The following is a 27,568-nucleotide window of genomic DNA, read 5'->3' as shown; positions in this document are numbered from 1 at the left end:
ACTACAAAATTCCAAATAATTGTCGCGTGTTAAGGAAATCGAGAAATTTACAAAATGTTCTACTCCCTCCATCCTATTTTACTTGTCTTTTTTTTAAAATTTTTTTATTCAACTTGATTTGTTTTTTGTTTTAATAATAAACTTGTATTACTATAAATATGTGTCAATATACTTTATTTTACATTACAATCTTACTCGCTTTAATTAATAATCATATTAAAAAAAAATTAGGTCAACTGAAATGAGACGGAGGGAGTAGTGTTGAATCTTTTTTTTTTAATAAAATTACATTATAAATAATACAAACCACACACACCCCACCTAGTGGTTATTGTGGCCGAGAGTATTAGTGTTGAATCTTTGATCAATGGGAAGCGTGGGCAATATGTTAACCACAAAGACACATATTAATAGCAGTGGGGTATAAATCAAGAAGAATTTCCCCAACTGATAGTTAAACCTCATAACTATACACACACCCCACCACCACCACCACCACCAATCATGGCCTCCTCTCCGCCGCTCACCTCTGTTAGAACCGGGTACACGATCGAGATATTACAAAATAAATATTTTGAGATATTACAACTCAAAATAATTGAAAATATTACAAAGAAAATAATTTGAGAAATTACAACTCAAATAATTTTATACAACTGAAATATACAATATAAATAAATTATACGTATAAAAATAAATCAAGTCGAGTCGAGATGAATCTCTTCCCGCAAGAAGATTATCGCCCCGGTAGTGCTCTTCGGTTTGGCGTATCTTCCCCAAAGGTAAAACGACTTCGTCTCGTCGGATGTAGCACCACAATCCGGCGAGCTCCGGCGAACTGAATAGGATCAAGAACTGAGCTAGAGGTTGAGGTGGAATGCAGAATTTGATGTGAGTTGTGAGTTCTCAGAGTCGTTAGTTCTGAGTTGTGAATTCTAAGTTGTAAGTTATGAGTTCACAACACACCCGTATTTATAGGTGTTAAACCTAGTGTGAACGGCCGGTGTGAACGGCCGGTGTGAACGGAACGTCAGTCAATTCCGGCGGGTGCGGTAGGTGGCCGCAATCGTTGAACGCGGTAGGTGGCCGCAATCGTTGAACGCAGAAGTTGAAACTGATTTTCCCTCTTCAACATCCAAACTTTGACATACAATATCTCACTCACCGGAAATCGGTTTTGAGACTTCAAGTATATCACGTTGATCTACTCGAGATGTAGATTAACATCCAATCATTATTTTAATTAAATAATAAATATTTAATTAAATAATAATTTCCAGATATGGCATTAAAACCATATTTCCAACAATCCCCCACATGAGTGAGAAATCAGTATGCGAAAGTATGCAAACACTTAGCTCAGTCCTCTTAAGATACAACATTGCATTTGGAAAGGTAGCTTGTGGCTTTGAACCTGCCATAGTCAATATTATCGAGTATACCGGCGGCCTAGTGGATTGTGTTCCTTGAACTAGTCCTCCTCGGTGTATACTGAGTCAACAATATTGACACAATATTGCTTCAATCCTTATTCGTTCTCACGTTTGTGTCCATTACAGGCCTTGGAACACCTCTTTGGATTCATAAGTGTTCAATCGAAGCGGCCCCACTTCACACTTACATAGGTGACTCTTAACTCAAGTATCCTGCTATACTTGTCCTCTTCGAGGAGTTCTAGAGTCATTAAAAGTCAAAGACTTAACCTCACCACGTGCAGGTTTCCGAACACTCACTGTTCTACAAGGAATAGGCAATTCGAGTGTTCAACACACGGATTTTCATAGCTTAGTTGTCCCATTGAACCAAGTTCTTGGGATCCTCCAGTCATCATGGTTGGGTTGCCACTATGATTATCCTTAATTTGTGGACTTCAAACCCATTCCCCCTAACAGTTTATACATCTGATCTCGATGGATACTTTTTGTCAAAGGATCCGCTATGTTATCAATTGATCTTATATAATCAATTGAGATAACTCCACTAGTGATCAAATGTCTCACGGTATTATGACGTCGACGAATATGTCTCGACTTACCGTTATACAAATGGTTTTGTGCTCGTCCGATAGCAGCTTGACTATCACAATGAATTATTACGGACGACACAGGTTTCGACCAACATGGAATATCCTCGAGGAAATTTTTAAGCCACTCGGCTTCTTCACCAGCTTTATCCAAAGCTATGAATTCTGATTCCATGGTCGATCTAGCAATACATGTTTGCTTCTTGGATTTCCAAGACACAGCACCACCCCCCACAGTGAATACATAACCGCTCGTTGAAAACGAGTCTTTGGCATCAGATATCCAATTTGCATCACAGTACCCTTCAAGTACAGAGGGTTCCCTAGTATAATGAATCGCATAGTTTTGAGTATATTTCAAATATCTCAAAACCCTTTCAAGAGCTTTCCAATGTTCATTACTAGGGTTAGCTGTAAAGCTGCCCAACTTGTTGACCGAGCATGCTATATCGGGACGAGTGCAATTTGTTAGATACAACAAGCTCCCAATAATCTTCGCATATTCTATCGCGTCAACAGGTTCTCCCTTGTGTACACTCAAATGCACACTAGGTTCCCATGGTGTCTTAGCTATTGGCTTGTCAAAAGCGTTGAATTTCTTTAACACTTTCTCAACGTAGTGAGATTGTGTTATAGTAATACCATCAGGTCTTCTTAGAATTTTAATTCCAAGGATAACATCAGCTAAGCCCATATCTTTCATGCTAAAATTTTACTTAGCATGCCTTTGGTTTCTTGAATCACTCGGGAATTACTTCCCATGATGAGCATGTCATCTACATAAAGACAAACAATAACATATCCGTTATTAGAATTCTTAATGTAGACACATTTATCGCACTCATTGATTCTGAATCCATTTGACAACATTACACTGTCAAATTTTAAATGCCATTGAAGCGGTGCTTGCTTCAACCCATATAAAGACCTTTGAAGTTTGCATACTTTGTGCTCTTGCCCAGGTACTACAAACCCTTCAGGTTGCTTCATATATATTTCATCTTCCAACTCGCCATACAAGAATGCAGTTTTCACATCCATTTGGTGAATCTCGAGATTGTGCAAGGCAGCAATAGCGAGAAGCATCCGAATAGATGTTAGTCTGGTCACAGGTGAATAGGTATCGAAGAAATCGTACCCTTCTTTCTGCCTGAAACCTTGAACGACAAGTCGGGCTTTGTACTTATCTATAGTACCATCAGATTTGTACTTCTTCTTTAGGATCCATTTGCATCCTAAAGCTTTACTTCCAGGTGGTAGATCCACTAACACCCAAGTATGATTCTGCATAATGGAATCAATCTCAATATCGATGGCTTCTTTCCAGAGAGCTGCATCTGAGCCAGACATAGCTTCTTTAATCGTCACCGGTTCGCCATCTAGCATCAAGACAACATAATCCGGTCCATAGACATTAGCTTTTCTAACTCGTTCCCCACGTCTCGGTTCTACATCCATAGGTTTAGACCTTGGTCTTTTCCTATTAGGTGGTACATGATTAGAACCCGTGGCATCATCTACTTGAGTAGAATTACTAGCTACTTCCATAGGTTTAGAACCTGTAGCATCACCATCAACTCCATCATTAGAGTTCGATGTACCTTTATCCTTGTTAGGATAGATATTTTCAAAGAATATAGCATTCCTTGATTCTATCGTTGTCCCAACATGTATATCAGGTATCTCCGATCTGTGCACTATAAAACGATAGGCACTGCTATTAAGTGCATGACCAATGAAGATACAATCCACCGTTTTAGGTCCTATTGTAACTTGCTTTGGTAAAGGCACTTCTACCTTGGCTAAACACCCCCACACTTTGAGGTATTTATACGAAGGTTTCCTTCCTTTCCATAGCTCATAGGGAGTTACATCTTTCCCTTTGAGTGGAATCTTGTTCAAGATATAGTTGGCCGTTAAGACAGCTTCCCCCCACATGTTCTGGGGTAATCCTGAACTAATGAATAAGGCATTCATCATCTCCTTAAGAGTTCGATTCTTGCGTTCAGCAACGCCGTTAGATTGTGGTGAATAAGGAGCCGTCGTTTGATGGATTATACCACTTTCGTTGCATAATTCAGCAAACGGAGCTACATACTCTCCACCTCTATCACTTCGAACCATCTTAATTCGACATCCAAGTTGATTCTCGGCTTCATTTTTGAAGTTTATAAAAGCTTCAATAGCCTCATCTTTACTTTTCAATAAGTAAAGGTAACAATACTTTGTGCAATCGTCTATAAAGGTGATAAAGTACTTCTTGCCACCTCTAGTTTGCACGAACTTTAAATCACAAACATCGGTGTGAATAAGTTCCAAAGGTTGAGTGCTCCTTTTTACCGATTTAAACGGTAACTTAGCCATTTTGGCTTCAACACAAACTTCACATTTTTCTTGTGAGTTGTATTCATCAACTTTTAGTAAATTCATTTTTACTAATCTCTTTATAGCATTTAGATTAACATGTCCAAGTCTACAATGCCATAAATCAGAACACTCAATCAAGTAAGCAGAAGAGGTTGATGCATCTTTATTGATCTTAGCCTTGGCAGGCTTACAAGCTCTTACACCAAGTTTGAAAAGTCCTTCGGAGGCATAGCCTTTCCCTAGGAACTTTCCCCACTTGCGTATTACAACATAGTCAGATTTGAAAAACAATTCAAAATCCTTATTCGTAAGCCTAAAGCCCGAAATTAAATTCTTTCGGACAGTTGGAACGTGTAATACGTCTTTCAATGTGATCTCCACGCCCGACGTGAGTTGAAGAATCACATCTCCCATGCCGAGGACTTGGGATGTCCGTTCGCTAGCCTCCATTATCGTTTTGTTTTCCACTTCTTTGTAGTTGTGGAACAACTCACGATTTATGCATATATGGACGGTAGCGCCGGTGTCCACGAACCAAGCGTTCGGGTTGTCCACATGATTCACCTCGGAGATCATGGCAGCAAAGTCATCGTGGTTCCAATCGTCGAAGTCCTTCTCGACGTTGTTCACGTTGCCATTTGCTTTCTTCCGCTTTGGCTTGCGGCAATCCTTAGCCATGTGACCTTTTTTGTCACAATTATAACATACACCATCAAACTTTGATGGTTGACTACCGCTTTGCTTCCCTTTACCCTTATTATTAGGGTTAGGGCGACCACGTTTGTTGTAGGGACCACCTTTCTCGGCGAGATTGGCCTTTGCCTCCATCGGAGCTTTTCCCTTTTGATCACGACTTCTCACGTGATCCTCCATTTGAAGCTTGGATAACAATATCGGCACGGACATCTCCGAGCGCTCATGCTTCAAAAGGTTTTGAAATTTCCTCCAACTAGGAGGTAATTTCTCTATGATGATTGCAACGAGCAATGCATCCGCCAAGGGCATCCCTTCGGCTTGAACCTCATGTGAAAGATTTTGGAACTCTTCCACTTGGTCCATCAATGGTCGGGAGTCAACCATTTTATATTCCAACCATTTGGCAACGACATACTTGGTAGTATTCGCCTTGTCCACTTGATACTTTAGATCAAGGGCCTCCCACAATTGTTTCGCGGTTTCATGAACCTTGAAAACACGGTAGAGCCGTTCGTCCAGAGACATGAGAACGGTGTTACGACACAAGTAGTCGCCGCGACACCAGTTCAAATATCCGGCACGAATTTCTTGGCTTGTCTCCCCTTCCTTTTCACTCGGGGTTGGAGGTTTATCCTCCATTAAGAATCCGGCAAACCCCACGGTTGTGAGGTAGAATAGCATCTTCTCTTGCCAATATTTGAAGTTCTTGCCTGAGAACGTTGATGGTTTCTCGGCAAGACCAATAGTTCTAGATGTTGACGAAGAAGCCCCCGTTGATGCAAACGAAGAAAAAATTGACGACGTGGTTGAACCGATGGTTGCAGAGGTGGTGGAGCCATCCATATTGACGTCGGTGTGAGCCATTTCTCGAACGTGTATCAACGGCAGAGAAATATAATCTTCTTGCGATTGTTAGAACCGGGTACACGATCGAGATATTACAAAATAAATATTTTGAGATATTACAACTCAAAATAATTGAAAATATTACAAAGAAAATAATTTGAGAAATTACAACTCAAATAATTTTATACAACTGAAATATACAGTATAAATAAATTATACGTATAAAAATAAATCAAGTCGAGTCGAGATGAATCTCTTCCCGCAAGAAGATTATCGCCCCGGTAGTGCTCTTCGGTTTGGCGTATCTTCCCCAAAGGTAAAACGACTTCGTCTCGTCGGATGTAGCACCACAATCCGGCGAGCTCCGGCGAACTGAATAGGATCAAGAACTGAGCTAGAGGTTGAGGTGGAATGCAGAATTTGATGTGAGTTGTGAGTTCTCAGAGTCGTTAGTTCTGAGTTGTGAATTCTAAGTTGTAAGTTATGAGTTCACAACACACCCGTATTTATAGGTGTTAAACCTAGTGTGAACGGCCGGTGTGAACGGCCGGTGTGAACGGAACGTCAGTCAATTCCGGCGGGTGCGGTAGGTGGCCGCAATCGTTGAACGCGGTAGGTGGCCGCAATCGTTGAACGCAGAAGTTGAAACTGATTTTCCCTCTTCAACATCCAAACTTTGACATACAATATCTCACTCACCGGAAATCGGTTTTGAGACTTCAAGTATATCACGTTGATCTACTCGAGATGTAGATTAACATCCAATCATTATTTTAATTAAATAATAAATATTTAATTAAATAATAATTTCCAGATATGACATTAAAACCATATTTCCAACAACCTCCGCCTCCCTCCTCCTCCTCGCCGCCGCCGTCGCCCTCCACCTCCCCGCAGCGGCCTCCCAAGCATGCAAATCCCAAACATTCTCCACCGCCAAATTCGCCAACTGCACGGACCTCCCCACCCTCAACGCCTCCCTCCACTGGACCTACGACGCCGCCGCGAGGCCCGGCCCGAAGCTGAGCATCGCGTACGTCGCCCCTCCGGCCCGGCCCGACGGCTGGATCGCGTGGGCCCTCAACCCCACGAGCTCCGGCATGCTCGGCGCCCAGGCGCTCGTCGCCTTCGGCGATGGCGACGGCGCCGGGGCCGTCGCCGTGAAGACGTACAACATCTCCTCCTATGGCCCCATCGCCGAGTCGGAGATCGCCTACGCCGTCACGGGCAGGCGGGCGGAGCGCTCCGGCGGCGTCATCAGGCTGTTCGCCACGCTGGCGCTGCCGGCGGGGAGCTCCGGCGCGGCGGCGGTCAATCAGGTGTGGCAGGTCGGTGCGGCGGTGAGGGGCGGCGTGCCGGTGAAGCATGATTTCTTGCCGGAGAATCTGAAGTCGATGGGCTCTTTGCTGCTGACGTCGGCGGAGGATGGTAGTCCGGCGCCGGCGCCGGAGAGCGGCGGCGGCGGGAATACCCCCAGCATTCCGAGAGGGAATAACTTGGGTGGTAGTGGGAGGAATTATGGTGGTGGCTTTTTTGGGGTGTATGGAGTTTTGGTGCTACTATGTGTATTTTTGGGTTTTTGAAAATCTCGAATTTAATTTCAATTTACCATTGTTGTTAGAGAAATTATTAGTTTGGACGAAATTGTTGGTGATTACTGATTACTGCAAGATTTTTTTAGTATTCAACTAACTTTTGTTGGTACGAGATTCTTAGTGTATTTTAGTGTTTTTTTTTTTTTTTGATCAACGTGGAACATTAGATTTCATGATAATATGAGATATAATAATATGTATAGGTGTGTAAAGACGTGTGTTTGCTTTTTATGCTTCTAATGGAGAGATAATAAAATTTTATGTCTTTAAATTACTCATTTTTTATCCCACATAGTACCATTTTTCCTTCCTTATTTTCACTTCAAGGAGAGATAATATTATTCCATCAATTATTATCCCATCAAATTGGTGGGATAATATTATCCCTCATTGAAGTAAAAATAAGGAAGGAAAAATGGTGAACTTCTCTTTTATATAAAATATGGGTTAAGAAAGGAGTTATTTAAAGGCATAAACTTTTATTATCCCTCATTTTCTCATCCATCAAAGTGAACGCACATTGTTGAAATTAAATATAACGTGGTATGCCTTTTTGAGATAAAACATAAAACTATTTTTTTTTTTTTGAAAGTGACATAAAACTAAAGTTTGGTAAGCTTTATTTGGTAAATGGAATATTATGGTATGAGCATACCCCTATTTGATTTGGTATTGTAATGTGTCACGCGATTAAAGAAAAAAAAGCTATAATCTTTTCACTCTTAAACATTAATTAATCTTCTTAATTAATTTGCCAATGAGGCCTTCCTCTAATGGTAAAACTGAGATATCCAAAGACTCTCCTTTATGAAAGGTCTTGGGTTCAATCTCGCATGAGTGCGATGATATTTTTCCGCTTGCGTGCAGTGTTGTATTGTTCGGTGTTGAGGTCCCATACGCAGTGCGTTTTCGCCTGCGTGCGGTATTCAGATACATCTTGTAATCTCGAAGAAATTTTTTTTTTCTTAATCTTCTTTATCCAATTATTATTGATCAATATTGATTCGCTAAAAAGCCATGCCCAATTGGTGCCACTTTTCTAGCTAAAGTAGCTAAACTCAAACTGGAATATTACTTTCTGACGAAAGAAAATAGAAAGAAAGAGATAAGAGGATGTAAAAAAAAAAAAAAACAATACCAATGCATAATTGAACCATTTATTAAATCTATGATTCAAAACGAAAACCTTAAAAAAATGGATTCAAAACAAAACCTCATACGATGATTTATTATCATGTCATTTAATCGATGACAAAGTTTAAATATATAAATATATATATGTGTGTGTATATCTAATTAATGAAATTATAATTTACCAATTTTCAGATTGAAAATTTATACATAAGGACTGGTGGGTTGCATCATGACAAGTTTCATAGTGTATGTGTTATTTCAAGATACATGGAATTAAGTATGGTGGCGACTTAACTTAACTCTCAAAATTCCTACCTAATTCATTCATAAATAATTTATTTTCGTTATGATTGTACCATTCAACTGTCTTTGAAAAAGGCTTTAAAGAATATTTGTCGTTATCTTTTCTATCGAATTAAAAGAAAAGAATCCTCTACTCTTTTTATTTCTCATAACATGATACACATCAAGAATCTTGTACATAGGAGTGGGAATCGGGTCGGGTTCGGGTACCCTATCCGAAAAAATCGGGTACCCGAACCCGAAAATTGACCAAAACTCCTACCCGATCCCGAACCCGATTCTGAAATCGGGTACCCTAATACCCGAGTCGGGTATTCGGGTACCCTAAATTACCCGACTAAAATGAATTGAAATTAGTCTCCTCAAAGTCAAAAAAAAATTCAAGAGAAATCCGCAAAAAGAAAAATGAATAAGCATACCTGCTAACTGGCGACTGCTGTGCTGTCGGAGCTCGGAGGCGGGGCGGTGGCCGGTGGAGGCCTGGAGTGCTAACTGCTACGTCGGCTGTGGGTGGGTTCGACGGGGAGTGGGAGGCGCGCCGCTGTGAACTGGAGGCCGGTGGACTGGAACTGGAACAGGGGGAGGCCGATTGGTGGCGCAGGAGGGCGACGACGGCCAGGTGAGAGGCGTCGGCGCACCGCTGGGTGGGAGGCCGGAGGCGGGACGGGGAGGCAGGGAATGGGGGCGGATTCGGCGGAAGTTAGGGGGCAGTACGCAGGGAATAGGGTTTCAAACTTAATTGATTCAAACTTAAAAAATTAAATTTAATTCAATAATTTAAAATATATTCTAATTTAAAATCGGGTATTTCGGGTATACCCGATACCCGATCGAGTATACCCGATGCCCGATTTTTTTACACCCTAACTACCCGAATCCGACCCCGACCCCTAATTTTTCGGGTATAGGGTATCCGATACTCGATTTTTTTGGGTCGAGTAATCGGGTACCCTATACCCAAACCCTATCTTCCCACCCCTACTTGTACAACATGTCAATAGCCAATTTGCATATATTGTGAAACGTGGGGGATAAAATCAAGTAAAACAAAAAGTTATATTAGTCACGATTCTCACGAATCACTTGTAAAATTGAGTTGGTGTTGAAGTTTGATTTGTTTAGTATCGAGTTGAATTCTGAACTTTGTTTATCGAATACTTTGAGGCTCACGAACTTAATCGAGCATATATGAATTTTCTATATTTATATTCAAAATATTGATTATATTAATAAATTATTTTATTCAAAATAATAAATATATTAATAATTTTCCTATAACAAACAGAGCTAATTAGAGATTTAATTATTAATATCATTAATAATTTATACTATTTTCAAGCTGAATAATCACTTAACGAACATGTTGACGAGCTAACTAGCCGAATACTACCAATCTGAAGTTTGGTTTGCAAGCTACTTAGTTTGTTTACCGCCCTAGCTAAAAATCGGAATATAAATAATTAATATCGCGGAATTTTTTTTTCCAATATTCATAACAATGAATATAATAAGATCCTTGCATGGATTAATTATGGCTCATTGGCTTGTTTTGCCTTTTCCTACGTAAAACAATAGCCCAAGTGATTGCTTCCAAGAATATAGCAATGCATCCCAAAGCGGCAATCACTACAATATATGTAGTTCTCCACTTTTGTTGAGGCTTCAATATCGCGAAGCCTTTGAACACGTTAATGATTCCGAGCCCAATAATCGCGTCTCCGATGGTACGATGATACACGTTCCAATACTGTCGGAATTTGTGGTTCTTCCCCGGCCTCAAAACCAATGCAAATATCTACAATGAAACATTATTTTTAAAGGGATTTTTAGATATTGAAGCTATTAATATACATTGTTTTTAATACTCCCTCATATATATATATATATAAGCTGATTGAGATTTTTACAAGGATTAAGAAAAATCATTGAAAATGAAAGAAAAAATAAGGAATAAGAGTAAAAAAAAAAAAACAAAGAAACAATTATACACGTGTTTAATAATAATAACAATAATAATAATAACAACAACGAATGAAAGAAAAAAAAATCCTTGTTTTAGTATATATTACCCCTCCGTCCCACGAATCTTGAGGCAATTCCACAAATCTTGAGGCAATCCTTATATGTGAATGAATAGAGATTTTTTTTTGTCATATAAGGAAATGACTCAAGATTTGTGGGAAGACCGAAAAAGGAAAGTGACTCAAGATTCGTGGGACGGAGGGAGTATAAAAAATGAAATTATATAAAAAAATCAAAATGAACCAAATCAACATAATCAAATAAAAAAAACTAAAAAAAATGAAAAATGAGAAAAAGGGAAATTTAATTGTATTCAATATTATAGACTATATTATATTAATATATTACTATATAAATATAATTTGGTTTTTAAAATTCGAACCGAAAAACCGAATTGTTTTGAATAATAAAACTGAACCAAATTGAAAAACTAAAAAAAAATCGAACCATAATATTTTGGTTTGGTATGTATTTGATTATTCGGTTTGGAATACCTTTATGGCCCCTACTCAGCATGGTCTAAAGGGCCTAACTAGTAATTATATTTATGTATGCTTGTATGAAATAATTTTAGGTCACTAAAATCAACACTATTAGGCTGCGTTTACTTTAATGGATAAATTTATCTATGGAAAATGATGGATAACACAAATTTATGCCTTTAAATGTCTCCTTTCTTTTTTCAACATTTGACACAAAAAGATATGATCACCATTTTTCCTTCCTTATTTTCACTTTAAGGATGGATAATATTATCCCTTCATTTTGATGTGATAATATTATCCATCCTTGAAGTGAAAATAAGGAAGTAAAAATGGTGAGCATCTCTTTTTGTGTCAAAACGAGACATTTAAAGGCATAATTATTTGTATTATTCATAATTTTCCATGGATAAATTTATCCATCAAAGTAAACGCAACCTTAAAATAAAAATAATTGAGTTACGAGCGTTCGAAAATTCACCTGAAGAGTTGCTAGGGCAAACAGAGTAATGCCAATGTAGCGATGATATGTATGCGTGATGCCGACGGACTCACTGCCGAGCTTGAGGCCCGTGCCCCAGCCGGCAACCCCGATGGCGTAGGCGGAGAGTTGGCAAGACACGTGAAGGTAAAACCACGCCGGATCGGCCGAGGGAAATACTCTCAAATACCTCGCGATCATCGCGCCCGCCGGAAACATGAAGCCCCAACTGATAACATTCAGCAATCCATGGATCTGAGGCCATCAATCACAATGGTATATATTAGTCATATGAATTCTCCAATTGATCTTAATATTTGGTCACGATGTTCCATTTTCTACTCCAAAAATGAGCGTAGTCATGTTTATTTTGATTTTTTTCATAATTCCCAACCTATTCCAATCAAAAGTAACTATAAACAAACGATGAGTTTAAAAACACATGTGACAATAATTCACAATAAAAATCATCATTGTTTTTAATATGTGTTGGTTTAGTGATGGTGTGATTAATGCTTAAGATCAAAAGTCTTGTATTTGAGTCGATGGTCTTACAATCTTCAAAATTATTTGTCTATTTCATTAAAAATTAATAAATAATTATTATTTAGTGTGTGTATGTATTGATCTAGTGATAAATTAGTAATGTAGTTAACATGGCGATCTCTAAAAACTATTTGATAATTTTATATATATATAAAAAAAAAAAATCATTTTAGTGTGTGCATATATTGGTCAACAGTTTCAGATTTGAGTCCGCGGTCACACCATCTTAAAAATTACTATTTATTTAGCACTCCCTCCGTCCCACTAGAATGAGTATTTTGGGCACGGAGATTAAGAATAAATGGTTAAAAGTGTAAAGTAGGTATGATCCACTTATTTTATGTGTGTAGAGAATATAAGGACCACATATTATTTTAGGAAAATGTCAATTCTAATGGGACAAATAAGAAAAGGCAAATGTGTCAATTCTAGTGGGACGGAGGGAATAAAAAACTACTCCATCAATTTAAAATTTAGAATTTAAGACCTATCAACAATATAAGATAACAAAAATCAAACAAAGATTATCATTCCATTCCATTCATGCTCCCTTAACAATATATTTTTTTAAAAAATAATTTTTAATATCATTTGCATATACACTTCAAGAAATAAAATAAAATTATTAAAATTAGAATTACCACAGTTAAACTCAAAGAATTCAAGAAAGAATAAAAATTAAATAAACTCACATTTCTTCTTTTGGTCCTATAATCCCCGCCGGCGCCGGGGCCACCGCCGGCGATGCCGCTCAACAAATCAAGGCTACCTTCGGCGTTCATATTATCCGGCTCGAACCCGTGCCCCTCCGGCTTCTCGCCGCCGTCAACGGCTCCCCCCACCTGCCACACGTGGTTCACCACCGTGATCCCCTTCTCCGGCAGCACCAAGGAGGCGAACAGCGTCATCACGCCGCCGGAGGACTCCGCCGCCGACTCCTCCACCTCGAACCACACCTTGTCGGCCGCCGCATCCAGCGCGTAGGCGGAGACGTTGAAGGTCTTAACCGTCATCCCGCCCCCGGCGCCCCGGAAGGCGACGAGGGCCTGCGAGCCCCTCATGCCGGAGCCCGTGGGGTTGATGGCCCACGAGATCCAGCCGTCGGGCCGGGCCGGGGCGGCCACGAAGGCGACCGCGAGGGCCGAGCGGGCCTCGTCGTAGGCCCAGTGGAGGGAGGCGCCGAGGGCGGGGAGGTCGGCGCAGAGGGCGTAGGTTTTGCCGTTGGAGAAGCGCCGCGACGCGCACGGCGCCGCCGGCTGTGACGGTGAGAGTAGCGAAGCTAGCGCGAGGAGGAAGATGAGAGTGTGGGGGAGAGAAGCCATTGGTCATGGGCGGAGGAAGGCATGCATGGCGGTTGTTGGTGGCGGAGTCGTATATATATATATATATATATATATATATATATATATATATATAGAGAGAGAGAGAGAGAGGGCTGGCGCGGCGGAGATGGCGATGGCGTGTGCGGTGTTGGATGCCGTTTTAGTGTATTAGATGATCGAAAGCTTCGTCGAGGGGCGGCTATGGTGGTGGAACGTAAATTTGGTTTTTTTTAGTAGAAACGACGTCGTTTGACTTGATGTATCTTTGTACATTCGTTTGCTCGATACGTTAAATGCAAATTAATTAAGATGTTAAGTTTGCGATCATTGAGGTGGTGTAGTAATTTGAAGGAATGATATATTATAATTTTCTTTTCTAAGTTGTTTATCTTTTAGAATTATTTTTTATGAATAAAAATAATAAGGTTAATTCTTTACTTATTTTGATGAATTATAATTTTGGGATATCATAAAGTCCTTGATTATTTCTATCATTTAAGCTAGTTTTGCTTTATTTATATTCCATTGAAATGACGAAATTCAAAAAATCATGTTATTGAGGATAAAAATAATAATTAAATCGTGCATCTTACCATTTATACAAAATAAATGCTTCTTTGCAGGTAGTATACGAGACATGGATTTCAAATACAGATTTAATTTGGATGATATTCAGTGTTCCATAATATCATGAATTATACTTAATTTTTATTACAAAATATAACTTTTTAAAAAATTATATACTATGGTTTTGAATTTATCAACCTGTTATTAATTAATAAATGTGAATTTAAATTATATAAAATAATTATATATTCTAATTGGATGGAATAAATCATAGTTAATAATCATAAAATTGAATTAAAGTATATACAAAATTGAAATCAAAGAAAAAATATAAATAGATATAAAAATTTAAAAGTGGAACACAAAATTAAATGAGATAGTAACTGCAGTACGCTGAATCTCAAGTTGATATATATAATCAAATACTAACGAATTTTTAGCACAAATGTTTGAACTATATTTTATTCAATGACAATATTTGTGATTTTGTTCAATCGACGTTATATTTGAATTTGAATATTGGCTCATATCACACTCTCACACAAAAGTACTCCTTGAATATTCTCTCTATACATATGTATGAGTTTGTTTCGAGATATTGTTAGTTTGTTACGCCTTGCAAACCATAGAAATTAACTTTGCATGTGTTTAATACTTGTAGCTATGAATCCCCCTCTAACTTGTTAGCTATCAAGTTTAGGATGATTTTATTTTATATTCATTTATAGTAACAAATTGCGTACTACTCCCTCTGTCCCATTGGACTTGTTCTATTTGATTTCGACACGGTTATTAAGGAGAGTATTATTAGTGTTTTAAGTGTGTAGGTAATAAAGTATAAAATTGATAAAGTAGGAGTAGGGGTGAGCAGAAACCGAACCGACACTGAAAACCGAACCGAACCGAGTTGGTGCGGTTCGGTTCCAATTCTATTGGTTCGGTTTTCGGTTCAGTTTTGAAAACCAAAAACCGAAAATTTTCGGTTCGGTGTCGTTTTGATTTTTTTGTTCGGTTTTAAACCGAACCGAACCGAACCGATACATATAATATTTTATTATATATAATTATTTTATAATATATAACCTAAAAATAAACCCTAATTCACTCTCAATTTCTCCTCCCAGCAGCTACCCGCCGCTCTGCGGCCTCTGTTTCTTTCTGCCGCTCTTCACGCCATCTCTGCAGCCTGCCCTCCGGCTCCGGCAGTCCGACGATCGTCGGCGCAAGGCCCGCTGCCGTCCCCGTCCGCGTCAGTCGTCCCCTACCCAGGCGAGTCCGATAGCCCCTGCCCAGGCGCGAGTCGCGCGACTGCCCGGTGCCGTCCCCGTCCCGCTGCCGTCGTCGTCCGCTGCAGCTTGCCATCCGCCACTCCTCCGTGTCGCCAACAGCCCAGACTCCCCTTCCGGTGCGGCCTACCCTCACGGTAAGTTTTTTCGGCTTCCCTTTTTTAGCTTCAATATTGTTATTGCAGATCTATTTAGTGAACTTTGAAATATTGTTGATTTAGTGGTGTTATTGTTGATTTAGTGGTGTTATTGTTGAAAATGGATTATGTAGTTATTTTCGGCTCCTCCCACTCTCCCGTTCTAGCCCGGCGTCCGACCGTTCGCTCGTCGCCGACTCCAGCCCAGACCAGCTGTCCCCGCCTGCCTCCGCCAGTCCATGTCGTCGCGGCGTCCCTCTTCCAGTTTCTAGTTTCCCGGCGACCCTCTTCATACGTGAAAATTGCCATCGGTTCGGTTCACCGAAACCGACGGTTTTTTCGGTTCGGTTTGGCACCTATGATTGGTGCGGTTCGGTGCCAAATTTGAGCATCGGTTCTGTTTTCGGTTTTGAGTTTTTGGTTCGATTTTGCACCGAACCGAGCCGATGCTCACCCCTAAGTAGGAGATGGAAGGTGATAAAGTAAGAGATATAATGTAATAAAGTGATAAATTATGATAAAGAAGATGATAAAATAGGAAAGAGAATGTGATAAAGTGACAAAGTAGAAGAGAGAATGTAATTAAGAATTCTTATTGTTTAGCTAATTGTTACTGTTTATAGAAATGAGACAAGATCACTGGGAAGAACAAAAAAGAAACACGAGACAAGATTAATGGGACGGAGGGAGTATATATTATTAATTGTATATATATTATGTATGTAGAGAGTGCTGGTAAATTGTACTCCCTCCGTCCACTAATTCAAGGCCTACATGAAAAAATACGAGTTTTAAGAAAAAGAGTATTTTTATTAGTTAAGTGGAGAAAGGGTCCCACAAAATATATTGTTTATTGGTTGAGTGGAGAAAGGGGCCCACAAAGTGTATTATTTATTAGTTGAGTAGAGAAAAAATGTATTGTTTATTGGGACCCACCAATTAAAATATGAATAAAACTTACTAAAAATAGATAGGCCTTGAGTTGGTGGACGGAGGGAGTAATACAATTAGTTCAATGCTATGTTCTACAAGATACACATCATAGTTCCGAGTCTCTTTATGATGAATTTTGGGAGGTCTTTGTTCATGTACGTCAATTTATTGTTCTTGATTTTCTTCACGCCCAACGTGAAGTCAATAGAGCAGCTCACGAGCTAGCTCGCTTTTCTTTTCTTCTATTGATGTACTTAATTATCTGGAAGATCGATTTTCCTAGTTGACTTCTTGTTGGGAACCTTGTTGAATATCCTAACCCTTATTTTGATGATACCAAAAATCATAGGACTTAATTGTAATAGACTAGAATTGTTTTGAACTCAAGTGTTAGAGTTCGTTTCTAGTTTAGTTTGCGGTGTCGAAGACTGAAGACTGAAGACTGAAGAACGAAGGACTGAAGACTGAAGACTGCAGATACCAACTGAAGTATTAGTTGAAGAATCAGTTGAAGACTGATTACTTAATGCGCGCAAAGGACTGATACTAAAGTCAAGTATCAGTTGAATATTCCTCCTCGGACTGATCTTCCAACATTCAGAGGAAGCCACGTACTCACAAAGTATAGCCGCATTAAATGCAGAGATCTCAGGATCTTATCTCTGCAGAGGTCATTCCTATCTGGTGGTTACTTTTCAGAGACGTCACATCTCCTGTCCATCAAAGAGAGCCGTTTCCACCCAAATAAGGAACCTCGAAGATTGAAGCCTCAGCCCAAATTCGAATTGCTCTCCAACGGAAGAAATCTTGAGGATGATCTACGCCAACGGATCTATTCAAGAGTTCTCCTACAAATAGCGCTCGAGGATCACTTCAACCTTCACCGATTCAACAACATAAGCTGAAGCTCTGCCGAAATTGCTACTCAGCCTTAAGCTTAAACTCCCCAAAGCTTGAATCGAAGAAGAGAATTCCAAAGCCAAAATCAGTCACTGCTGATTACATACATTCTCTTAGACCCTAGGCATATATCTGTTTACCCAGAAGCCAAAGGTCAAACTTGCTTCAAAGAACTTGTTCTTTGTAAGTATAGTTGGCACTCGTTCAAACCTCCCCCCATAAGAGTGTTTTGAGTGATTCGGAGGTCAGAAGGGTTTTCTGACTCTGAGAGTCTTAGCACGGGTTGTGTTAAGCAAGGGAAATCCTACGCGAGTGAAGAACGGGTACTGGAGAAGGGTTTTCTTCAGTGTACGGTTGTGTGCACCCGGCAAGCACACGGTTCGGTTTGCAGTGCACCTGTTAAGCACTTGCGGAGTGGATTGTTGGTCTGATCAACCAACCGTGGATGTAGGAAAGGGTTTTTCCGAACCACGTAAAAGTCTCTGTGTTGTTTACAGCTTTCAGTTTTACATTCTTACTTGTGTTATTTCAATTGATAAAACTGAACACTGACTAACTGCAAAGAGAAACCATAACCAACAACTTGCTCTACCGAGGCTATTTCGAAACTAAGTTTAAATTCCGTTGCGTATGATATCGGTCTGACTGAACTATCCTCTGATAGTCAGGAAGAGTGATATCATCTCTGTTTTAGCAAACACGACTGAAGCCCTTACTTGCATCAGTTAAGTTCCAGCAACTTAACTGATAACTCTTTACTGAAGAGCTTTCAGTATCAGTCGTCAACCCTGTTTGGTCAAAACTGATTTCAGTAAAACAGGCGTCTTTGTTTGCATGAAAAGTTTCGTTTTGATCTCTGATTGAGATCCCTCTGATTGAGGTCGGTAGATTAATTTGAAAATAGCCTATAGGTGTATTCCCCCCCCATACACCTATTCGAGACCTTCAGGACCTAACACTTCTAGATATTGCTGCTTTCGATATGACTTAATAATATACTCCTATTTTCTCTAAAAATAAAAAATAAAAAAAATTGCTACATAAAACAAAAATGAAAGGGATTTAGAGGAGACACCTAAATCCATTAATGTTTCTTCAATTTATGCAGAGTAGAGAGCCCCCTTATATAGACATTAACAATAAGCTAATTTAATAATAGGTATAATGTAACATAGTTTTATATCCACCACACTTTAATGCAAATTAAATATTATATACCCCTCACGCTAAATATTCCGAGTTAAACTTCTAGGAATTTTAATGTTATAATAACATCCTTCCTATTAAAGAGTACATTATTATAAAAGATATAACAAAATCTGAAATTTTATCATGAGCTCATCCATAATTTATCTTCACGCATTCCTAAATTCCAAGTATTTTAGAATTAAAATTGTGTTACTAATTGATTTCCAAATTAGTCAAAACTAAAAAATTTTAGTTTGGACTTTTAAAACAAAATATTACGAGCCCACGAGATTTAGTCGAATCCATCAACATAACTAAAAACCTAAGCCCATGAAATTCCAGCTCGCCCAATCAAAATATGTATACTCTTAATAAATTTGTAAATGAAAAATAAATTAAATAATCTAAGCCCTTGAAATTCCAGCTCGCCCAATCAAAATATATAAACTCTTAATAAATTTGTAATTAAATGAAAAATAAATTTAATATGAATTCGAACTCTCTGTCAACAATGGCGACGATCTACGGCGAAGCAAATTTGGGGCTAATTAATTATCGAAGAAATTATGTTGTGCACAACTATTGTAAGGTGCGAAAATCATATAAATATTCGTATTATATAAAGTTAACGTTAAATAAATTATGATAAATATGGTTTCTGCAATTTTATTTTCTATGGCCACTCCCACTCATAGTGAACCCTGATTTTTATTATTATTTTTTCGGCAACAAGAAGAAAAATCCAATTTCTGCAAGCTATTGATTATATTCAAATTTATTATTGAAACAATGGTGTCAAATGACCATATTGAACATGCAAACACAATATTTGGCCACTAATTGAAAAAACACAAATTATGGCCATTAATTAGGCAATATGCCTAATATACCCCTAATTGGGCGGACTGGGTAGGGTCAGGAGCGCGAGTCGCGTGCCGGGTAGGATCAGGCACGTGGGTCGGGTTAGGCACTTATGACACTAATAGTGCCATAAGTGTCAACGAAATTTTTTTTACTCCCCCTGCCATGTCTACCCCCAGACCCCCGACCCCACCCACCCCCAAGCCAAAATGAACTTTTTAAACACTTCCTCTAGGGTTTAGATTTTTCATTTAGGGTTTAGATTATCCATTTAGGGTTTAAATGTTCCATTTTGGGTTTAGATGATGTTGTTGTTTCTATATTTGTTCTGCATATTTGGCACTTATGACACTATTAGTGCCATAAGTGCTAAAAAGACCATTTTACTTTATTTTATTTTGGATTTTCGTTGGCACTTATGGCATTATTAGTGCCATAAAATAAAATAACAAAAGTAAAATTTGATTTATTTTTATCTAGGTGGAGTAATTTTTTTTTTTTTTTTTTTGGCTTGGGGTGGGTGGGGTCGGGGGTCTGGGGGGTAGACAGGGCAGGGGAAGTAAAAAAAAAATTTCGTTGGCACTTATGGCACTAATAGTGCCATAAGTGCCTAACCCGACCCGCGTGCGTGATCCTACCCGGCACGCGACCCGCGCTCCTGACCCTACCCAGTCCGCCCAATTAAAGGCAAAAACGCCCCAAAGTTATAAAAATGGCCAAAATTTATGTTTTTTCAATGAGTAACCATAATTTGTGTTTTATGATTCATTTTGGCTATTCCAAAATTGTACTCTTTATTATTTATGCATTATATTATTTAAAATAAAACTTTGATATTAAGTGGTTCGGATTCACATATAGATAACAAAATTCATGCATTTTGGTTTCTTTACTTAATTATTTTCAACAAACCCAATATTAAATTTCGGTATGTATCTTCTGATTTCATTTAAATTGATTAAAAAGGTTTTGCTTTTTTCACGTAAAAAATAGAAAATTAATTAAAAATAAAAGAGAAAATATTACACCAATAGTTTAAATTAATTTTTTATTCGTTTTTTTTTTTTAATATAGGTTAGTTATACAGAATTATAGATTCTGATTCGGGCATTATTCCTACTGCGTAGAGCCAAATCCCCTGCTTTCTACCAAATAACCGCCACATTTCCCCATCTCTCTCATTCCTCTCTCTCTCTCTCTACCCTAATTAAATCTAATTAGGGTTTACTGATTGATTGATGGGGTGATGGATACGCTGCAGAGACGGGTGGAGACTTGGATCAAGGATCAGAGCACCAAAATCCTCAAGGTGACGTGGCCTCCGCCGTGGAGGATCTCCGTGAAGTGGCCGTGGCAGGACGGCCGCCGCGAGCAGCAGAGGAGGCTCCAGGAGGAGCTCGAACGCCGCAAAAAGCAATGGCAGGAGCTCTGCTGTGCCGTCAAGGCGGAGACGCTCTCCGATTTGCAGGAAATCTTGTGCTGCATGGTCCTCTCCGAATGTGTCTACAAGGTGCTTCGCTCTTTGATCTGCAGCAGGCATTGTCGATTTTGAAACCGTGATTGCTTTGATTTTTGTCTTATTTGAGCTCCGCGAGCTTCTCTTTGGTGAACTAGGACTAGGAGTGATGCTTTGGTTTCGTTTTTCCGTTTTGAAATGAATAGGAGGGTTTTAGTTTTATTTGCATTTAATTTGGTTTGCGTCTCGAGGTATATCCCTCCGGCAACTGTTACCGGAACTGCATTTTTGTTTGAACACTTGAAATTCATTGGTATGAAGCGCGGGGTCCATGATAATTTGGAACTTGTTCCGTCCTACCAAACATTACACGATAACATAATTATCTGAAGCTTTCGGTTGTGATATATGTCGTGAATCTGGATCAAGTTTTATTGATGTTGTTTATAGATTGTGTTGAGGGAACATCCCATATTAGTTCCAGATTTGGATTATAAAGCATTGAAACAGTTTTCTGTGCCTATCTTCATTATGTGGATTGGGATTGTACTTTCTAATTCCTGACATTGATATTCTTTCTTGATAGAGACCTGCTACTGAGATGCTTCGAGCAGTAAACAAATTTAAGGCTGACTTTGGAGGGCATTTAGTTTCTTTAGAGCGTGTACAACCATGTTCAGATCATGTTCCTCACAGGTGTGTAAATACACATGCTATTTTATTATTCTCCATCGTTCTTGTTGAGAATTAATTTCAACTATTAAGTTTGTATTTATAGTTAATATGCTCCATCTGATTGTTCTTTTGGTGAATATATATTCTCCTACTTATGGTAATGGCTATCTGAGAACGTACAAGAAGATTCATAGAAATGGGTTGTAATTATGCTTAAAATTATTTTATTAGAAATTGTTTATGAAGGTATACAAATTTGTAAAGAAAATTAGTTGGTTAGAGAAGAGGAACATATATTCTTGTATACAACACTGTTTCTCACATAAAATTGGATTTTCTTTTTAAAACCGCAAGAAATAAACTCTGGAATAGTTGGTGTCATGTTTAATGTAGTGAAAGCTAGCTCAATTTGTTTGAGAGGTAAGAGCATTTTGTTTACTCTTGGTGTAAACTGAACAAGTGAACATTACTAAGGAGGCCTAGAGAGTGTTTTTTTCTAGGTTTACTTGTTGTTTGTCATTTGTTTCTCCTTTAAGTTCTTATCTGGAACTAAGATGTCTGCATCTTGTTCATTGCTATTTCATTGTCTACGACCTTTTACTGCCTCATGTTTGTGCATTCTTGTTGTTTTTGTTGTTTCAAACTACTGCATGCTATTGCTGCATTGCACATGCTCACTTTATGCTTAGCTTCTTTTGATATCTTACTTCTTAGGTATCTATTAGCTGAAGCAGGAGACACTTTATTTGCTTCCTTCATTGGGACTAAGCGGTACAAGTAAGTGTGGTGCATATACTTTGGCTAGTTATTTATCTTCTTTCCGAAATCATTGCTTAAATTGTGCTTTACTTTCTCTTTGCCCCTACCTGTTATAAAGGGATATCATGGCTGATGCAAATATATTTCAAGGTGCCATATTCCATGATAGTGCAACGGAAGACATAAATAGGATTGATTATATAGAAACTGATGGTCAAATGAGTAATGGGAAGAGCAGCACGATTCATATAGAAACCAACCATAAACCAACAAATTCTACTCCAAAGCCTGCTGTTCATCGGGTACTCCTGTTACGTTACATTTTCCATACTGATATGTAACATCTGTGATGCACACAGGATGCTCCTTTATTTACTGCTGGAGCTAGCTTTTCTTTTATGTTCCAATTGTGGTTAATATTCTTTATCCATCACTAGGGATTCATGGCTCGTGCTAAAGGAATTCCGGCATTGGAATTATACAGGCTAGCCCAGAAAAAGAGACGAAAACTGGTGTTATGTGGGCATTCACTTGGTGGAGCAGTAAGTTTCTCATTACTGTAAAAGTAAGCTTGTTTTACGTTTACTTTTTTGCTTTAATGGCGGGAATTTAACTTTCTCTGTTGATAACATTTTCAGGTAGCTGTTTTGGCAACCCTTGCAATTTTGAGAGTTATCGCTGTTACATCTACTGAAAAGATACAGGTGAAGTGCATCACATTCTCCCAGCCTCCAGTAGGAAATGCTGCTCTTAGAGAGTATGTCTACCATTTTATATGCTGTTCTCTTATAACCGATTTGTGCTTCAAGATTTCTGACATGTTTTCTTTCAGCTATGTTAACGGAAAAGGATGGCATCATTATTTTAAGACATATTGCATTCCTGAAGACTTGGTGCCTCGAATCTTATCTCCGGCATATTTTCATCATTATAACTCACAGAACCCCACGGGGCCAGACGTGACTGAAACTTCACCATCAGTGTCAAAATATGGTGAAGGATTTGAGAAGCAGAAGGCAAATAGATTGAAAGAGAATGAAGGGGAGCAATTGGTTCTGGGTTTGGGTCCTGTGCAGAATCCCTTCTGGAGACTTTCTAGACTTGTTCCTATAGAAGGTCTTCGGAGGCAGTTTTACAATAAAGGAAATAGAGTTGAACCAATTGAAACAGCTGCTACTGATTCTGCTGCAACATCAACTATTGATGACTTAGTCACTACTCCACAATCTCTTGAAATTGAAGAGGGTTCAGACGGCATATCCCTTCGTCCTTTACCCAATAAAAGGGAAGACATCACTGGAGGATTGAAAAATGACAAATCATCTGGTGCTAGTAGTAGCAACGGGGATAAGAGAAGATGGCGCAGGATACCTTCCTTACCTTCATATGTACCATTTGGTCAAGTAAGATTATCAGTTGATTACTCTTAACGCTGTTGTTCACTTGTTTGCTAATTTTGTATATTATGGCAACTCAACTACGATTGTTGAAAAATGCAACTTTGTAAATCTGATTTATTACTTTGATTGATATCAAATGGTGATAAATTTTGGACATGTTTTTGAAACCACATGTTGCTGAATATCAGATACTGTTAATAAAATATGATTTCTCATCCATTCGCGTTACATTCTTTTGTAACAGCTTTATCTTTTGGGAAATTCATCTGTGGAATCACTATCGGGTTCAGAATACTCAAAATTGACATCGGTAAGAACAAGATGGCTGCTTGTTCATATCTGCCTTATTGGTGTCTCTTTGTTCTCCTTCCTTGTGCAGAAGTTTTTAGACCTTGCAATTATGTATCATATACAGTGTCTATAGTCATCCTATCTCTTGACTTAATTCTAATATCGTCATTTTCAGGTGAGATCTGTACTTGCTGAAGTAAAAGAGCGTTTTCAGTCACATTCCATGAGATCATACAGGTCCCGCTTTCAAAGGTAATACCTTGATCCTTGGTTTTCCTTTTCCCCACTGTTAGCCGTTGTTTTCCAATCATGTTTCTCAACTCTAAAGATTTAAAAAGGTTTAGGAACGTTCTGTATTGCTCGGGTTATCTTTTCATAATCTCACCTTGCCTAAAAGGTTTGTTCATCTGAAAATTGGCAATTGTATCTCTGCCAAAAAGAAAAACAAGTATTGATACTCTTGATATACTATGCATGTTTCAAAACATTTGAGACCCTATGTTTTGTTTTGACACATTGTTTCATATTTGCATGTACCAAACATTCTCTCATGGAATCCTCATTATTTGCTATGAACTTGTTTTTTCTTGCAGAATCTATGAACAGTACATGAATGAAAATGCATTTTCATTCTTGGGGGAGCAAGACCTGCAATTTCCACAATTGCAAAAATGGCTAGGAATTTCAGTTGCTGGCACGGTTGAACTTGGGCATATTGTTGATTCCCCAATGATCCGTGCGGCTACTTCTTTGGTTCCTCTGGGATGGACTGGTATTCCAAGCGAGAAGAATGGAGATCCACTGAAAGTAGACATATCTGGTTTTGGATTACATCAATGTACATTGATTCAAGCTCGAGTGAATGGTAAATGGTATTTTTCTTGAACTATTAGCTGCCTTATTATTCATATGAAGTCTTATTTGTAGTTTACTTCTCAGTCTTATCTTTTTTCTGTGTTTACCCCTCTCTCAATGTATAATAAGTGTCACATGACTACTAATAACTTTATACCATATAGCATTTATATATGAATCCCTGAACCTCAGCTGTTAACCTCCTCATAGAGAGCAATCTTTTCCCCGTTCATGGCTAATTTTAGGTTTCAGTGAGTGAAGAGCTAGAGTGTTTATAACTTATCTGCACTGTAAACTCTCTTTTCAAGTCAATTTAACACACTGGAATATTCTACTCATCCATGATTGAACTGTGGCAGGTGTTCGACTACTGTGGAATCTTTTCCTTCTCCACCGGCATATTCTTCACAATATGAATTGCAACCAGAGATGCAGAGGCTGCGAATAACTATAGGAGCTCCATTGAAACGACCACCAAAACATCAAATATATGACGACACATTGATGCCTGCTTTTCTTTCTATTGATCCAAACTCTGTTGATCTGAAGTTGAAGCAGAGTAGGTCTCTGGAAATGGAGGAAAACTTCGTACATCCTGATGGTCTAAGTGAGTTTGTTGTATTTTGTACAACAGATTTTTCAACTGTTACCAAAGAGGTTCATGTAAGAACCCGCAGGGTGCGACTAATTGGCATTGAGGTAATATAAACTATGTCTTGTGTGCATTGAGAAGCATTTTTTTTTTCTCGCATCATTTTTATCATTGAAGCTTGTGTATCTTGTAGGGTGCCGGGAAAACCTCTCTTATCAAGGCCATTTTGAATCAAGGTAGAACAACTACCACAACAAGCCTTGACGATTTTCCTATGGATATTGATGTTCGGGAAGGTATTGCTGGTGGCTTGCTCTATTCAGATTCCACTGGAGTGAACTTGCAGGTTTTTACCTATAACTAGCTCTATCATGATTAAGTTGGAATTAATTCATTATCTGAGCTGACTAAGTAGTTTGTATAATAATTCGTTGTTTGTGCTGGACTATTCTTTTACTAAGTAGTTACTTTACATTTCAAGTAAAAGTATTTAAGCCAACTTTCTAGCTGTACGGTTTTCTTATTATTTTTGTTTATTGACTCCGCCTTCTCTGTCTGATACAGAATCTAAATCTGGAAGCCTCTAATTTCAGGGATGAATTGTGGAAGGGAATCCGCGATCTTAGCCACAAAACGGATCTAGTTGTTCTCGTGCATAACTTGTCTCATAGGATACCCCGTTATGGTCAGTCAAATGCATCACCACCACCACCAGCTCTGACACTACTATTAGACGAGGCTAAATCTGTTGGCATCCCTTGGGTCCTTGCAATAACAAACAAGTTCTCTGTTAGTGCACATCAGCAAAAGACAGCTATTAATGATGTATTGCAGGCATATCAAGCATCTCCTATGCTAACTGAGGTCGTCAATTCATGCCCGTATGTTATGCCCAGCTCAGTGGGGGACGAACTATCATGGCGTGCTGAAGACACAGTCCCTAATAGGGCATCTGTCGGTCGAAGGCTCATTTTTGCTCCACTCAATCTTGTTCGGAGACCTTTCCGAAAGAAGCCATCTGTTCTTCCCGTAGAAGGTGTATCATCTCTTTGTCAGCTCGTCCACCGTGTGCTCCGAAATGATGAGGAAGCTGCCTTACAGGTAAAACTATGATTTTTTTTTTTTTTAAAGAAATGTAAATTTCATCTGAGTTTTTTCATACTTGAAATAAATACATCATAGGATCTAATTAAGGAGCTCAATTTTACAAACTAAAGTATGATAACTTAATTCAAAAAGCTATAGAAGTATAGTTACTCAATTATGTCTTCTCCTATTTTTTGCTGTAATTTCTTTCTGCCATGACTCAATGCATCATTTTTGTACTGATCACCCCACCCTGTCCCACTCCCCACCCCCCGCCCGATCCCATTGTACTCAATAGGAACTTGCTAGAGATAGGATTTTATTGGAACTAGCGCGAGAGCGTGCAGCTGCTGGAAGAGCAGATCGAGATGCAGCAGCTAAATCGAACTCTTTAGGTGCAGCGACTGTTGGCGCTTCTGTTGGGGCCGGAGTCGGGATCTTATTGGCAGTCGTCATGGGAGCAGCCTCGGCCTTGAGGAAGCCATGAGAAATTCTAGTTCCAGGTTTTTTTATTTTATTTTTGTAGATGCTATATAACCCCTGTACAGATATTTAGACACGAATAATCCATGTAAAATCTTATTTCAAGTTATTCTTCAATTCTTGAATGAGCAGCCTTTCTTTCCGCAAAAGTAGGGGAGCTTTGTGATTTTTTTGGAGAAGAAAGATTAGAGTTTGCATATGTTGGTCTAATGGTAGAAGTAACTAATATACGAGGAAATTATTTTAGGTTCGAGTCCATCGTCACATTTATCTAAAAACAAG

General features: G+C 38.8%; 3 protein-coding genes across 4 annotated transcripts; 2 read left to right on the top strand and 1 right to left on the bottom strand.

Annotated features, from left to right (window-relative positions):
• Positions 1-361: 361 nt before the first annotated feature.
• Positions 362-7,636, top strand: LOC130999475 (auxin-induced in root cultures protein 12-like). The gene is made up of 2 exons (XM_057925004.1): positions 362-527; positions 6,777-7,636. Exons 1-2 carry the CDS (start codon positions 505-507, stop codon positions 7,513-7,515), a joined length of 762 nt encoding a protein of 253 aa, XP_057780987.1. The 5' UTR covers positions 362-504; the 3' UTR covers positions 7,516-7,636.
• Positions 7,637-10,338: 2,702 nt separating this feature from the next.
• LOC130999474 (cytochrome b561 and DOMON domain-containing protein At3g25290-like) lies at positions 10,339-13,850 on the bottom strand. The gene is made up of 3 exons (XM_057925003.1): positions 13,188-13,850; positions 11,950-12,204; positions 10,339-10,759 (listed from the first exon to the last, which is right to left on the bottom strand). Exons 1-3 carry the CDS (start codon positions 13,815-13,817, stop codon positions 10,490-10,492), a joined length of 1,155 nt encoding a protein of 384 aa, XP_057780986.1. The 5' UTR covers positions 13,818-13,850; the 3' UTR covers positions 10,339-10,489.
• Positions 13,851-20,788: 6,938 nt separating this feature from the next.
• Positions 20,789-27,435, top strand: LOC130999469 (uncharacterized). 2 transcript variants are annotated; one of them, XM_057924998.1, is made up of 14 exons: positions 20,789-21,199; positions 21,732-21,841; positions 22,535-22,597; positions 22,698-22,881; positions 23,017-23,121; positions 23,218-23,336; positions 23,412-23,982; positions 24,224-24,289; positions 24,446-24,522; positions 24,864-25,142; positions 25,485-25,824; positions 25,911-26,063; positions 26,282-26,818; positions 27,102-27,435. In XM_057924998.1, the coding sequence occupies exons 1-14, from the start codon at positions 20,936-20,938 to the stop codon at positions 27,288-27,290; spliced, it is 3,057 nt and encodes a 1,018-aa protein (XP_057780981.1). In that variant the 5' UTR covers positions 20,789-20,935; the 3' UTR covers positions 27,291-27,435. The 2 variants fall into 2 exon arrangements, with proteins under 2 accessions (XP_057780981.1, XP_057780982.1); XM_057924999.1 differs by lacking the exon at positions 20,789-21,199 and having other exon boundaries at positions 21,766-21,841; positions 22,730-22,881.
• The last annotated feature ends 133 nt before the right edge of the window (positions 27,436-27,568 follow it).

The sequence above is a fragment of the Salvia miltiorrhiza genome, chromosome 8 (genome assembly GCF_028751815.1).
Source record: "Salvia miltiorrhiza cultivar Shanhuang (shh) chromosome 8, IMPLAD_Smil_shh, whole genome shotgun sequence".
In the NCBI taxonomy this organism is placed as follows: Eukaryota; Viridiplantae; Streptophyta; class Magnoliopsida; order Lamiales; family Lamiaceae; genus Salvia; species Salvia miltiorrhiza.
Note: the sequence above shows the minus strand (reverse complement) of the source record. Positions and strands in the feature narration are given on the sequence as shown.

Coding starts and splice junctions, on each gene's coding strand:
- LOC130999475 (XM_057925004.1), top strand. CDS start 505: ATGGCCTCCTCTCCGCCGCTCAC. Junction 528..6,776: donor GCCTCCTCTCCGCCGCTCAC/CTCTGTTAGAAC, acceptor ATTTCCAACAAC/CTCCGCCTCCCTCCTCCTCC.
- LOC130999474 (XM_057925003.1), bottom strand. CDS start 13,817: ATGGCTTCTCTCCCCCACACTCTCATCTTCCTCCTCGCGCTAGCTTCG. Junction 12,205..13,187: donor ATAGGACCAAAAGAAGAAAT/GTGAGTTTATTT, acceptor TGATGGCCTCAG/ATCCATGGATTGCTGAATGT. Junction 10,760..11,949: donor TTGCCCTAGCAACTCTTCAG/GTGAATTTTCGA, acceptor GTTTCATTGTAG/ATATTTGCATTGGTTTTGAG.
- LOC130999469 (XM_057924998.1), top strand. CDS start 20,936: ATGGATACGCTGCAGAGACGGGTGGAGACTTGGATCAAGGATCAGAGC. Junction 22,882..23,016: donor CAAAGCCTGCTGTTCATCGG/GTACTCCTGTTA, acceptor ATCCATCACTAG/GGATTCATGGCTCGTGCTAA. Junction 26,064..26,281: donor CCACTGGAGTGAACTTGCAG/GTTTTTACCTAT, acceptor TGTCTGATACAG/AATCTAAATCTGGAAGCCTC.